Here is a 14,705-nt window from a genome sequence, read left to right as displayed (position 1 = left end):
CCTTGATATCTTAAGCCAGTGAATTCTCCAAAGGGGGTGAACCCATCCAAAGGGAAAGAGAATATTAAACTTTTTCTCTTTTGTCTCTTTTAAATTTCAATTTCTGAATTTATTGTAAAATCCATACAATATGCTAGTGGAGAGACATGTATGTCACTTATAAATAAATATTCATTTTTGCATGCATGCTTAGAAATATTCCTGGACAGAGGTGTGAAATGTAAAAACATGTTTGAGGCTGCTACTCCAATCAGCTGGAACATAGCTGTCTTGCTCATGATAATATCCCCAGAACCAAGCATAGTACCTCACACAGCAGGATCTGCATTAATGAATTAAATTAAATAAATCATCCCTCAGCTAGCAGAAACAAATACATCTAGTTACACTATAAGAGAAAAATTCATTAATATAATAAATAGGTCTATTATATTCGAGTATAATAGACAAGCATATAGGCAGGCTTAGTTATACAAACAAGTGTAATTTAAAATAGAGAGCTACTGAAGAAAGATGTAAGAAAGAGTGCAAAGTAAACAATACAAATATTAACAGCTAATATTCATTGTGTTTACTATGTGCCAGTGATTCTTATGGCCTTTGCTGTATTTACTCACTTAATCTGTATAACCCATGTGGTAGGTCCCATTATCATCCCCATTTTAAAGATTTTAAAGTAGAGAGAGGTTAAGTAAACTTTCCAACATTCAACTCCATAATCTTGGATATTAACTATTAGTCAATATTACCTCCAGCATAGTACTTGAATAGAGTTCATACTCAATACTGTTAAACTGCAGATAAGGAACAGCCACCTCTGTGTAACAGGTGAATAGCAAAACAGATTCCAAGATACCATAACAAAGTATGTGTAGATATTCTTACAGAAAAGCTATGCAGAGCCTCCTGCTATAATCAAGGAAACAGAATTTTAGTGTTTTAGTGCAACCATGGGATACTAAATAATTCTAACAATTAAAAAATTATATGAGGGAATGGACTTCATAGGAGGAGATTTGTTCTTCCCAAGTCATTTATTGCTAGACTTACCGCTCAAACTCATTAGCAGTTAGGATCAGTCAAAAGCATGTTTACAATTTCTAAATGTTATACATGTTAATCAGGTTTCTTATTAATTTTAAAACATGTATTCAAATGTTGTATATGCATGATAGTGTAGTGGTTGGTATAGGTTTTGAACTAAAGACTGAAACAGGAGTGTTTCACTTTCCTCACTCCACCACTTATTAAACAATTAACCTCTTTGCCTCTTCTTATCAGTAGAATGGTGTTAAATCTATCTTATAAGGCTGAGGATAAAATAAAATATTCAATATACTGTGCATGGCTCAAGGAAAAAAAGGATATTTTTCAGAAAACAGAAATGTCAGGTATAGTATTATTACCAGTATTAAGCATAATGAATCAGACTTTATAACTTTCAGAAGTTATAGGTTACTTTTGTAGGACATGAGACCAATTTCTACAAATCTTGGTGTTTCATAAAGTAATCTTTAAAAAAAATAATATCTGCAAAGTGAGTTTACGATGTAGAAAATAATTCATTCTTTTGTAGGTGCAAAGAAAGGGAAATATTTTGTTCATTAGTATTTGGAAGGGTCTATAGTTTTAAGGATAAATATTGCAATTAAAAAATTATTTAGTCATTCATTTAATTTAGAAACAGGGTCTTGCTCTGTTGACCAGGCAGGCGTGTAGTGGCATAATCATAGCTCTCTGCAGCCTCAAACTCCTTGGCTCAAGCAATTCTCCTGCTTCAGCTTTGTAAGTAGCTGAGACTACAGGTATGTGCACCCAGTGAAATACTGCAATTGTATTAGTTAAGAAATAGAAAGGAGGTAGGCCAAAGAATCTTTAAATGGAAAATAAAAGGGCAGAATAGGATCATTCAAAAAAGGAATATGGGGTGTGTTATATTTTTAAGTAATGGCAGTCTTATTTATGAGAGAGCTTGCTATAGAAAAAAATTCACAATCTTTACAGTTTCTTGAGGGTATTAGTTATGGCATTATGGTCCAATAAAGTTTTACTCTTCATATTTAACAATTTAAAATAAAAACTTATAATTGCTTTATGATGCCTCCATGTAGAAGTATTAATGTAACAATAGCTCAATTTAGAAGATTTTTTTTAACACAGAGCCAAATGGGCAAAGAAACTTCTGTTATTAAGCAGACATGATAGAAAATAATAAAAAGAGAGCAAAAATCATGCACCAAAGGGAAAATATGTCACACTGTGTTCCTAAGGTAAACTGTTTACTGTAGCTAAAAGGAAATATTATTTAAAAATACTAATATTTCAGAGGAATTCTCCAAAATATTTTATAGTTCCCTATCAACATTTCTGATAGTAAAGAAAGTTATGACAAAATATTTATTTCATTATTGTTATTTCCTTTGGAGTTGATAGGCAAATAATCACTTAAATCCCAAATGAGAACCTAGAAGTCAGATTAATTATTTTCATGCATTTTCTGTTTTTCAGAGTGGGCTCCACAAAATAGTATTTAATTAAGTATTTATATATAGTTTGGGAGAAGAAAGATAGTATGAAAAAGTGAGCATAGGTTTCAACAGAGTTAAATAGGTTTCTTTTAATGATGAGCATCACTCAATATGTTCCAGGCATTGTTGTAAGCACTTTAGAGACATTAATTTCATTTTCAAAACACCCTTTTGGGGTAGATACTGTTATTCACTCCAGTTTACAGATGGAAAACCTGAAGCAAAAAGATATAAAATAATATGCCCAAGACATTACTGAAATGATGCAGTGGGGATACTGGTATTAGAAACCATGCAGTAGAGCTCCTGTGCTTATGTTCTTAAAGGTGACATGCTGCTGTCTCTCACCAAACTATTAGGAATCTTTAAAATATGAACATGTACTTAAGTCTTAAAGAGGAGGATACTTCATGGAGCATTCACTTTTAAGAAATTCTTTTCTCCCTATTTTAATAGAATCAACTGCACTTTAGGACAACAATCTGGAGAACACTGGTATAGAATAGTCAAAATTTCCTCTTTCAAAAGCTTTTCTAAAATACTCTGGAATCAGGTTCTTTGGCTCTATTAGTTGAAGCGAATGAAAAAAAACCAAATCATTTGAGTTGGGAGATAATCAACAACACAATAAATAAAACATGCACTATTAATAATATACTAGATAGTAATAAGAGCTGATGAAAACCTGGTGATAGAGAGAAAGCAGACATGAAAGGTTAAAGAGGAGTGATGGTAAATAGTGGATATTCAGAGATAATAATTTTGAATAAAGACCTGAAGAAAGTGAGCGAACCAGGTGGCTATCTATGGAAGGGGATATTCCAAGCAGAGAATGCAGCATAATTAAAGGCCCTGAGTAGAAGTGTTTCTGGTATTTTCAAGGAACGTTAAGGAAATTAATGTATCTGGCACATACATAAACTAAGGGAAGAAGAGTAGAAATGAGGTCAGAGAAAAAATGAGGAGCCAGATGACATAAAGTTTTGCAGGTAACAGGAAAAACATTAGCTTTACCTCTGAGGTAAGCAGAAGCCACTGGAAGATTGTGAGCATGAACCCATTTAAAAATATCAATGGGATCACTTTACCTACTGTGTAGAGAATAGAGTGTAGTGAGCAAAAGTAGAACAGAGAGACCATGTAGGGACTTATTACAATAATCTGGGTGAAATATCATGGTGGCTTGGACCAGAGGGATGGTCCTGAGCATTGTGAAAAATGATAAAAACAAATTTAGATACATTCTTAAGGGAGAGATTATAAAGTTGCTGAAGGATTGAACCTAGGCAGTGAGAGAAAAGTCAGGGATGCCTTCAGGATTTCTGGTCTGAGTACCTGGAAGAATACGATTGTCATTAACAGGAGTACAAATTTGGGATTCACCAGTATAAATGACACTTAAAGCCACCAGATGGAATGAAATAATCTACTTAGCAGGTACAGACAGAAAAAAAAAAAAAGCCACCTCAGCAATTAGAGGTTTGAAAAAGAGAAATCAGCAAGAAAACTGTAAAAAGAACAAGAGAAAAAGGTGGGTATCTTCTGAGTCTTTCCCTAGAATATGAGAGAAAGAAATGTTCAATGAAGAGTGTAAAATTGAGTGCAACACTGATGGCAGGCAAAGTAAGAAGACTGAGAATGGAGCATGCAATTTAACAACATAGGGTCATTCACATTCAAGAAAAGGGTGGTTTGCTGGTGTGATGGAAATAAAATCTTAGTGAAACATGTTTAAGGGAAGTGGAAAAGAAATTGTCAGCACTTTCAAGGAATTTTGCTGTAAAGGAAAGAACCAACATGGGACAGTAGTTAGAGGGAAAAATTGGGTATAAAGAGGATTTTTAGAATTTGTACTCCTAACCACTATGATACACCATTTAATTTAGTAAAACTGAAAAACTGGTCATCAAGGAGCTCAGAAGGTAGCAGAGGAGTAGAAATACAATTAATTGTATTGTTCAGGTTCAGTAAGAACAGTGAATCACAGCTTAAATACTATAGGAGAACAGAAAAGAATGGAAAGGAGAAAAGAAAGTTATCACAGAGATGTCTTCTAAACTGGATTTTTAAAAATCCAGAATTTCACTGTCCAGAGGTCCTGGAATGAAAGGATGGCAGAAATAGGGAGGAAAATATTCCAGGTAGAAAGAACAGCTCTAAGAAAACATGCAAAGTGTAAAAATAATTGCATGGGAAATGATGAATAATCTGGTGTGCCAGGACAGTGGCATGGCAGCTGCTCACGGTGCACAGGAAGAATGGGACGATGGATTATGCTGGAATGAAAATTAATAACAGATTTAAAATGCCCTTGAATGCCACAATAATAGTTTAGTTTGGGGCATAAAAATCTATTAGCAAACATTTGAAAGTTAGAAAACTGACATGACTTTCTGAAAGATAAATGATGAGAAGTTAAGAACAGATTAAAATGGGCCCCTCTGTCAGAATAAAGCATGGTCAGCATGCTAAAAAGGAATCAGTACACTTTCTTTTAATAAAAGTGAATGTACTGGATCTAATTAAAATTCTACTCAAGTGAATCCAACAACACCCACATGCTTCTCCAAAAATGCAATTGTAAGAACACGGTTTTCTTGTAACACTTTCCAAGAAAACAGTATTTTTGTGGGAGATTTTAGAAAAAGGTGAAGCAGAGATATAATAAATAAATGAAAACAAACACATACAGGATAGATTGTACAAAAATTCAGTTTCTCCATAATCACATAATATTTATTAAATTATTGTAACATTATTATTTTGTGCCTTTTGTATGCTAATACATATTGAAATACTTAAAAGAAAAACAACTTAAAAATTTGCCGTAAATAGCTATCATTTAAGGGAGCTCCAAATAATCTTCAGTTTAAAAGATACAGATCTTTTAATTTCAACTTGACCACACATTATGAATTAAATGATTACCTTCAATATTGTGTGATAGTTTGTAAGATCTGAGTTTTCACTTTCCTATTTGATTATAGCAAAATCACAATTAAAATTAAACATTACATGATTATAGGTCGCAAAATAGTATATATTTCTTGCATGTATTTCCATATATATTGCTATATATTTCTTGTAAATGTATTTGTATATATTTCTTATTATACAAGAGGATAATAAAGTGAAAAAAGTGTACAAATTGGATTTCCCTGTTCTCTTTCCAAGTGTTTAAAAAGATATTTTTAATCCATAAAATTCCTTCCTTGGCATTTTATTCCCCTTATAAAGTTTCCATTATAGATATGGACTATTTATAAATAATTTTCTATAAATTATTGAGTTTTAACATAAATGAGGTAAATCACAATTATAAGTAATAAAGTTAAAATGTTATCCTTAAGACCCTGAAAAAGGTTTACTTCTAATCTTAGGCTATATAAACAATTATACTTAAAGAACTTTCAGAGCAATGTTTCAATTATTCTAAAACAGTATTATTACTGGAAGATGATTTATTTTTGCTAGAAGGAAAAATTTTAAAAATGCAAAAGAAGAAATTAAGTGACCTTATTTTCTGTCTTTAGTACTATTGCTGGCCAGTGATTCCAATCAAGTTAACCTTGATTTACAATGCTAATACAAAGAGTCTTGCAACTTAACTCACATTAAAAATATCTCAAAGAGAATTTACCATTAAAAATAAGGAATGTAAATAATAGGTTGATGGGTGTAGTAAATCACCATGGCACATGTATACCTATGTAAGAAACCTGCATGTTCTGCACATGCACCCCAGAACTTAAAATAATAATAAAAATAAACAAATAAGAATGGGATAGTGAAAACATTTCTGGACTATGAATTTAGTCCTGATCCTGGTTCTTTCAGGCTATATGACTTTAGACAAGATTTTAATCACTTAAATTTTCTTATCATTATGAGGTGCCTATACTAGATATTGGGAGTACAATATGTGGCTCAGCTGACTCTGGCGTATAGCCTGATAAAAGATTAATATTTTAGTGATACTGAATACAAACAATAAGCACTTATAAAATATGTGTAAGGCACAAAGAATGTAAATAAAACAAACCCTTGTACCCAATGCCAAACTTGAGAAATACATTACTAGTATTAAAGACCTAGATTTCTATATGTGCTCCTCCTGTTCCCTACCTCATCACTCTGCATAATAATCCACTGCCCCCCCACCACTCCCAGAGGAAACTATGACACTGAATCTTGCGTTTACCATTCTTATGTTGTTCTTGCCTGTTTACCACATATTCATACTCCTAAATTATTATTCAGTTTGCTCTTTTCTGAATTATATAAGTGGAACCATTTTATAGGAGTTTTTCTGAGATTTCAGTTAAAATCATATTATCAAGATTCAACCACATTGGTGCATGTAGCTGTAATTCATACATTTTCACTGTGGTATATGAAGTACTTCACTATATACATGAGTATAATACAATTTATCCATTCTTCAATTAATGAGCTTTTTGTTTCTGGGTTTTTCCTCTTATAAACATTGTTGCTATTGATAATTCTTGTAAAAGTTTCTAAGAGCATACATATAAGATTTTGTGTCATATATATATACTTTGGTGTAAAACTGCTGAGACGTGTATATTTATTTTCCACTTTATTAGATAATGCTAACTTGTTTTCATTTCATTCATCTTCTGTGGGTTTTCCCTCAATTTTATTTATATATGCGCTGATCTTTATTTTTTCTTTCTTTCAAATTTTGGGTTTGCTTTTCTAGTTCCTTGATGTATACTATTAGGTCATTTATTTCAAGTTTTTCTACTTTTATGATGTAGGTGTTTATTGCTATATAAACACCCACATCATAAAATATTTTGATGTTTTGCTATATATTTTGCTCTTAATATTTCTTTTGCTGAATCCTATAGAGTCTGGTATGTTGTCTTCTAACTTGGATTAGTGTTCATTGAGTCAGCTTGAAATAGTTCAAGTGTTATGTTTCATCATCTCAACACCCTGGCATAGAGGTGCTCAATAGACGATGAAATTTTACTGTGGATGTATACTGGTAGGCCACTACAGTCTGATGCTTCCTACAATTTACTCCAATGAAAATGTTCATACAAATTTTTTTGAACTGAACTCTTAATACATTACTAAAGCAAAGTTCCGATTTTTTTTCTCACTTTTAATGGTTAGAGAGGATCTTTATAAGGAGTCTGTAATATCCCCTAGGATTATGTACATTATTTTCTGGGGAGGGATTTGGGTTTTCATCTTTGAATTAGGGTCTGAATCACCCCTTTAAAAATAGCAATTTAGTGAAACAACATATGGGAAGATCTATAACTCAGGTAAAAGAAATCGTTATATGTAACTTCCTTTCAAGATGAGAAAGAAAAAAGTTGAGGCTGAGACCGAATAATGCCCCTTTTAATTTAATCCACTGTAGCTGAAAATCATCAAGCACAATAACTGATTTTAGAAAAGACCAAGAGGAAATTTTGTAGGACAAAATACTGGGCCTGTCTAATGCAAAAGAGGCAAAGGTAGGGGGTGTGGGGGAAGAGGGACAAATAAATATAGGTGAAATCTTAAAAAGATAATTAAAATATGTTGAATATTAATAAAGTTTTACGCATTTCCAGTCTCAGAACTGTGAAGCTTTAAAGTGCATTAAGAGAATTGCAGGCACCATCAAATACCAAATTGATGGAATTCAGAAGAACAACAATCTGAAGCCTTATTTTTAAGAAGGCCTTTAAAAGATAAGGCAAATGTGTGTTAGCTCTGCTATCTGGCCTTTTAATGAAGTTAAGTTACATGATTTTTAAGCATGCTCTGTTGAAAATTCCTTTTGAATAACAATAGGGAAATAAATACATAACTTGCAATTTCTATGAGTTGAATATGTAGATGATAAAACTGGTACAAATACTGACTGAAAGCCACTTAAGAAGAGATGTCTGGTTACCTTGTATACATCGTAACATTCATTGTAGGTACTTTCATACATACGGATTTAGTTCAGGAATCTCAGGGCAAGTTAGATGAGCATCTCTGAATGAGCAATGCATGACAGGAATCACAAACCCGTACTGGTTTTGGTGAAGAAGGCAAAGGTAGTTCGTTGTCAGAGCAGGCATTACAGAAAATTTCCCCACAGTTTCTACAGTGGTGCTTTCTCTTAGAGAGTGAGAATTCCTTTTCACAAAGTTTACAATGTGTTGCTTCTTTGTCTTTCAGCCAAACCAGTCCCTGCAATGCTTTGTTGGCTTCTTTTATGTCTTCAATTTTAAGTTTTGATTCGCTAAGTTTGTTGCCGAGTTCTTGAAGAGCTTGCTCTTGTCCGTGATATATTTTTTTCAACTGCTGATTTTCATCCTGGAGATTAAGGAACTCTTTTTTAAGACTAATAATTTGTTGAATCTCATTTCTAAGATGAGATAAGGCATCTTTCTCCTTTTGAAGATCTTCCTGCAAAGTCTGCCTCCATTCCTTCTCAATCTTCAAGTCAGTTTCCAGTTGCACCAGCTGTTTCTCCTTTTGGGAGATTTGTTTCTGCAGACTGTCAGATTTACTGAGACATTCTTGTAGATATTTTTCGTCTTCATTTTCAGCTTCCATTTGCGCCTTCTCTGCTTGCTGCAATCTTTGTTCCAGCTGCCTCATGGCTGCAGTAATTTTATTGGTTTTTTCTTCTAGTCGGGCAATTATTTCATTCTTTTCTTTCAAGCCATCTTCAGAAGCCTGCAACTTTTGATACATCTCTATGTTAATTGCTTTAACTTCCTCTAGTTGTTGTCGAAGACCTATCAGAGTATCTTGTTTCTCATGGATATCTTTCTCCAGCAACTTCATGGCAAGTTCAATCTCATGCTTCATACTAACTTGTACCGCGAGCTCATTCGCCACATTCTGTCGTAACTGAGATTCATCTCGAAGCTGCCTTCTGGCTTCATTATACATTTCATCTAGCCCCTGACAAGAATGCTTACATGTTTGAAGCTCAGTTTCCACATCTACTTTGGTAACCTCTAGGTGCTGCTGTGTTTTCATTAAAATCAATTTATTTTCACTTCGTAATTGATGATTTTCTTCTTGGAGTTTAATGATATTATTCTTTGCTATTGCTAACTCTTCAATCAGCTTAGTATTTGACTTTTCTAATGAATCAACTCGTGAATGGAGGCTGCTGACTGTGCTGTTCAGTTGTCTAATTCTTCAACATAATTCTTTTGGTCTAATATGGCAGCAATTTGAACATTCCTTTATTTTCAATATCTTCTTCATTCTTTAAATACATAGAAAAATCAATCACTCCAACTTATGAGTCTAAATCCTCTCCCTTCAGGCAAAGATTAGCATCGATCACATTCAGGCCAACCAGCAGCCCAACAATTACTGCTCCTTCTTCTTCCATCATTAGTGCATGATACTCATAAAACTCACTCAAAAGATCTCTCTGAATAATTAAGCAACGCAGATAATCAGCCACTTTTTTTTTGCATGAGGGCTAACCGAAGCCATGCTCTTGCTCGACCCAGAGGGGTCTTCAGACCAGGAAGATCCGGGACACTGGCTCCTATTTCTTCTGCTTCCGGGTACAGCTTCTCCACCAGTTCCAAAGGGCCCCAGATGGTTTTGTTATAACTCAAAAATGATTTTCTTACTTTAAGACTATGCTTCAGACAATGTTCCATAACAACAAAGAATTGCTGCAAGGGGGGATAGTCAGAATCCAAAGTGCGGCCAAAGCTCAGAGCAGATTCAATGAGTCCTTTGATACTCAGTTTAGCCATGTTTAACAAGTTTGCTCTCTCTACAGCTGTGGGGTCTTTTGCAGCCATGGCGGCGGCGGCCGTGGCGGCGGCGGCTACTGCGCGGTCTCGGGCCAGGGCTCCCTGGGCCTGGCCAGCAGCTCCCTCCAGGCGCTCGGCGGCCGCCACCCCATCTGCAGCCAGGCACGCTGCGGCCCACAGCGCCCCCGGCGGTGGGAGGACGCCCGGGCGGCCCCAGGGGAAGCGGAGCCCCGAGTGGGGCGGGGACCACGGAGCCTGCAGTGGGCGGGAGAGCAAGCCCGCCCTCTCTAAGCCTCCCGCATCTGCTGAGACCTTGAGGAGAAGGAAAAGAACCTGAGACCATGAGTGTGAGGAGCCAGAGTGCTGGGCCCTCGGTCCCGCGCCCCAGGGACTTCGCAGGAGTGCGAGGGCCGGATTTCAAGCGGCGGCTGTTTCAATAGATTTTAAAAATTTCCTCTTTAACTTCTTAACTGACCCATTGGTCATTCAGGGTCACGCTGTTTAATTTCCATGTATTTGTACAGTTTCCAAAGGTCCTCTTGTTATTAATTTCTAGGTTTATTCCATTGTAGTCAGAAACAATACTTGATATGATTTCTACTTTTTTGAGTTGGTTGAGACTTGTTTTGTGGCCTAACATATGATCCTGGGTAATGATCCATGTGGTGATGAAAAGAATATATATGCTGTTAACACAAAGTTTCTTTGGTATATTTCTGTCTCCATAATCAGTACATTACTAAAAGTGAGGTGTTCAAGTCCCTGCTATTACTGTACTGCAATCTATCTCTCCCTTTAGATCTATTAATATTTGCTTTATAAATTTTCATGCTCTGTTGCTGGGTGCACATACAATTGTTACATCTTGCTGAACTTACGTGCTTATCATTATATAATGACCTTCTTTGCCTCTTTTGGCTTGAAGTCCATTTTATGTGATGTAAGTACAGCTGGCTCTTAAACAACATGGGGATTAGGGGTGCCGATACCCTGTGCAGTAAAAAATTTGTATGTAACTTTTGACTGCCCCAAAGCTTAACTACTAATAGTCCACTTTTGACTGGAAGCTTTACCAGTATCATAGTCAATTAAAACATATTTGTATTTCACAGAAAGCACAAGTTTTTCACACTTGCTGTTATAGCTGCAGCAAACAAGTTAGGAATTTCCTTTTCTCTTTTTACATTAGTCCTTATGCTGGGTTCATTTATCTTGAAATGGTGGGCAACCACAGCTGCAAATTTCAATCTATAGAACATATCAAGTAATTCAACTTTTCTTGTAATGTCATGACTTTTCTCTGCCTAACAGGAACACTTCCAGCATCACTAGTGGCACTTACTATGCATATCATGGTGTTGTTATTCATGGTTTACGGTACTGCACTAAAGACAAAAAATACACGAGAACTGTGAGAGATCACTTTTTACTGTGATACACAATCCACTGGAGAAACAAATTGCTCACGCTGAGATTTGCAACACGCAGTGTTTTAAACAAATACAACACTTGAATTCACAGCAATGCCAACAAAAGGTGGCTATAAAATTGTTACACTATATACAGCTAATTTAATGTGGTTATGATTTAATACTTCATATTTACATGAGCTTACATTTCTCTTGACTGTGAATAGTGCCACGTATGGTCTGTGTTTGTCTGCATAAGTTTTTACATAAATTTTGACTTTTATTATAGATTTGCATATATTTTATGGTAGTAAATGAGAATATATATATATACATATATTATGCATTCAAGATATACCTCATTTTCTTAAATTTTTGATATTTTTACGCTACATGGTTTGTATGCAAGTTTATTCAAATGTCACAAATCTCTTTAAAAAATGGCATGTAAGTGGACCTGCACTGGATTTTTGCTTTTCTAGTTTCTTGAGGTATACTATTAGGTCATTTGTCTCAAGTTTTTCTACTTTTCTTGATGTAGGTGTTTATTGCTATATATTTTGCTCTTAGTATTTCTTTGGCTGAATTCTAGAGTCTGGTATGTTCAAATCTGTGTTGTTCAAGGGTACCGATAGCAATACCTGTTCTTCTTTGGTTTCCATTTGAATGGAATATCTTTCTTCCATCTCTGTACTTTTGGTCTATGTGTGCTGTCTTTATAGATGCAGTGAGCTTCCTGTAGGTAGCATATAATAATAGCTGGGTCTTGTTTTTTTGATCCATTTAGCTACTCTGTATCTTTTAATAATTTTGTCCATTTACTTTCAACGTTATTACTGATAGGTAAGGATTTACTACTGCCATTTTGTTACTATGAAAAAGCTAAAAAAAAACTCTATACTTTTAACAACATTGCCCCTACATTTTGACTTTTTGATGTCTATTTTTTTATGCCCATCTCTAAACAAATGTTATGATTATTATTGTTGATGTCTTTTTGTCTTTATACTAGAGATATGAATTGCATGCATACCACATTTACAATAGTAAGAGTCTTCTGAATTTTTGTCTGTGCACTTACTTTTACCAATGAGTTTTATACCTTGAGCTGATTTTGTTGCATGTTAGCATCCTTTTCTTTCAGATTGAAGAACTCTCTTCAGCATTTCTTGTAAGACACCTCTGGTGGTATTACATTTCTTCAGCTTCTGTTTATCTGGGAAAGTATCTCCCTTTATATTTGAAAGATAGCTTTGCTGGCCACCATATTATTGGTTGACAGTCTCTTCAGCACTATGAATGTCCTCCCACTCCCTCCTGGCCTGAATTTTCTACTGAGAACTCTGTTGCCAGATGAATTAGAGCTGCTTTTCCCTTGCAGTTTTTTTGATCCTTGCTTTGTCTTTTACCTTTGAGATTTTGATTATTACATGTCTTAGAGTAGCCTTAGTTGAGTTGAGTTCAAAAGTCTTTGGCCTTCCTATATCAGAGTATTTGTATTATTTCCTGAGTTTAAAAAGTTTTCTGTATTATTTCCTTGAGTAAGCTCTCTATCCTTTGCACTTTTTCAAATCTCTTGTGAAGTCTGCTATAATCTGAATACTTGACCCTTCCAAACCTCATGTTGAAATGTGATCCCCAATGTTGGAGGTGGGGCCTAATGGGAAAAGTTTAGGTCATGGGGCAGATCTTTTGTGAATAAGTTATTGCCCTCCCAGGTTGGGGGACAGTGAGTGAGTTTTTGCTCTCTTAGTTTCCACAAGACCTGGTTGTTAAAAAGAGACTGACACCTCCCCTCTCTTTTGCTTCCTCTGTTGCCATGTGATTTCTGCATATGCTGTCTACACTTTGCCTTTTGTCATCAGTGAAAGTAGCTGAGGCCCTCCTCTTCAGAAGCCAAGGAAATATTGGGACCATTTTTCTGTATAGTCTGCATAACTGTGAGCCAAATAAGCCTATTTTCTTTATATATTACTCGGCATTAGTTATTCTTTTATAGTAACATAGAAATGAATTAAGGAAAAGGCCATGACTTAAATTTACTCTTTTGAGGTTATTTTCTAGATTTTCAAGGCATACTTCATTCTTTTGTTTTTTGCCTCTGACAGTGTATTTTCAAATAGACTGTAGGCTACTTTCTTTCAGCATTTTGAAGATATCACTGACTTCCGGCTTCCACTGTTTATGCTGAGAATTCAGCTGTTAGACTAATTTAGTTCCTTTGGGGGTATTCTGCTTTCCTTCTTCACTCTTCTCACCTCTGATTACTTTAAGATTTTTCCCTTTATTTTCAGCAATTTTACTCTTATGTGTCTAGAACTTGTTTTCTTTTTACTTCAGCATAACATTTGTGTACCTCCCAAATCTGAAGATTGATATCTTTTTGTCAGGATTGGAAAATTCTTAATATTGCTATTGCCCTATCCACTGTCTCATCTTCTCAGACTGCAGTTAACATATACATGAAACCTATTCCCTGTATTCCACATAACTGTTAGTCTTTGTTTTCTACTCTGTGTTTCTGTTTTTTGATGCATCATTATAGATATTTTCTTCTGACCTGTATTTTAGTTCATTAATTATTTCTTTAGCTGTGTCTAAAATGCTGTTAAGACTATCCATTGATTTCTTGATTTTAGTCATTTTATTGTTCAGTTCTAGAATTTTCATTTGTATTTTTTTAATGTTTTGGCTCTCTGACAAAAATAATTTATTTCAATATGCATATTGAGCATAGTTTTTAAATTAAGCTTTTAATTTTAAGAGAATTATAAAATCACATGCAGTTGTAGGACAGAATAAGGATTGGCGTGCTCTTCATTTAGTTTTCTACAATGTCTCAGGATGGTAATATTCAGGATACTGATTTGGATGCAGCCAAGACACAGAACACCTCTATCACCACAAGAATCCCTCACGTTGCTGTTTTACAGCCATATCCACTTCCTGCCTACCCTACCCTCTTTTCCTACCTCAGCAACCACTAATATCTTGCCATTCTATAATTTCATCATTTCAAG

At 34.9% G+C, this 14,705-nt stretch overlaps 2 protein-coding genes across 4 annotated transcripts in view; both read right to left on the bottom strand.

The window, feature by feature from the left end:
- The window catches only part of METTL25 (methyltransferase like 25), a 123,778-nt gene that overhangs the window by 26,858 nt on the left and 82,215 nt on the right, over nucleotides 1-14,705 (bottom strand). The window lies entirely within an intron of this gene.
- LOC108314562 (RUN and FYVE domain-containing protein 2-like) lies at nucleotides 8,257-10,428 on the bottom strand. The gene is given in 4 exon segments (XM_037743845.1): nucleotides 8,257-9,694; nucleotides 9,697-9,747; nucleotides 9,750-9,978; nucleotides 9,980-10,428. Coding segments are annotated over 4 exon segments (1,809 nt in total). The 5' UTR covers nucleotides 10,325-10,428; the 3' UTR covers nucleotides 8,257-8,510.

The sequence above is a fragment of the Cebus imitator genome, unplaced genomic scaffold (assembly GCF_001604975.1).
Source record: "Cebus imitator isolate Cc_AM_T3 unplaced genomic scaffold, Cebus_imitator-1.0 Scaffold156, whole genome shotgun sequence".
NCBI lineage: Eukaryota > Metazoa > Chordata > Mammalia > Primates > Cebidae > Cebus > Cebus imitator.
Note: the sequence above shows the minus strand (reverse complement) of the source record. Positions and strands in the feature narration are given on the sequence as shown.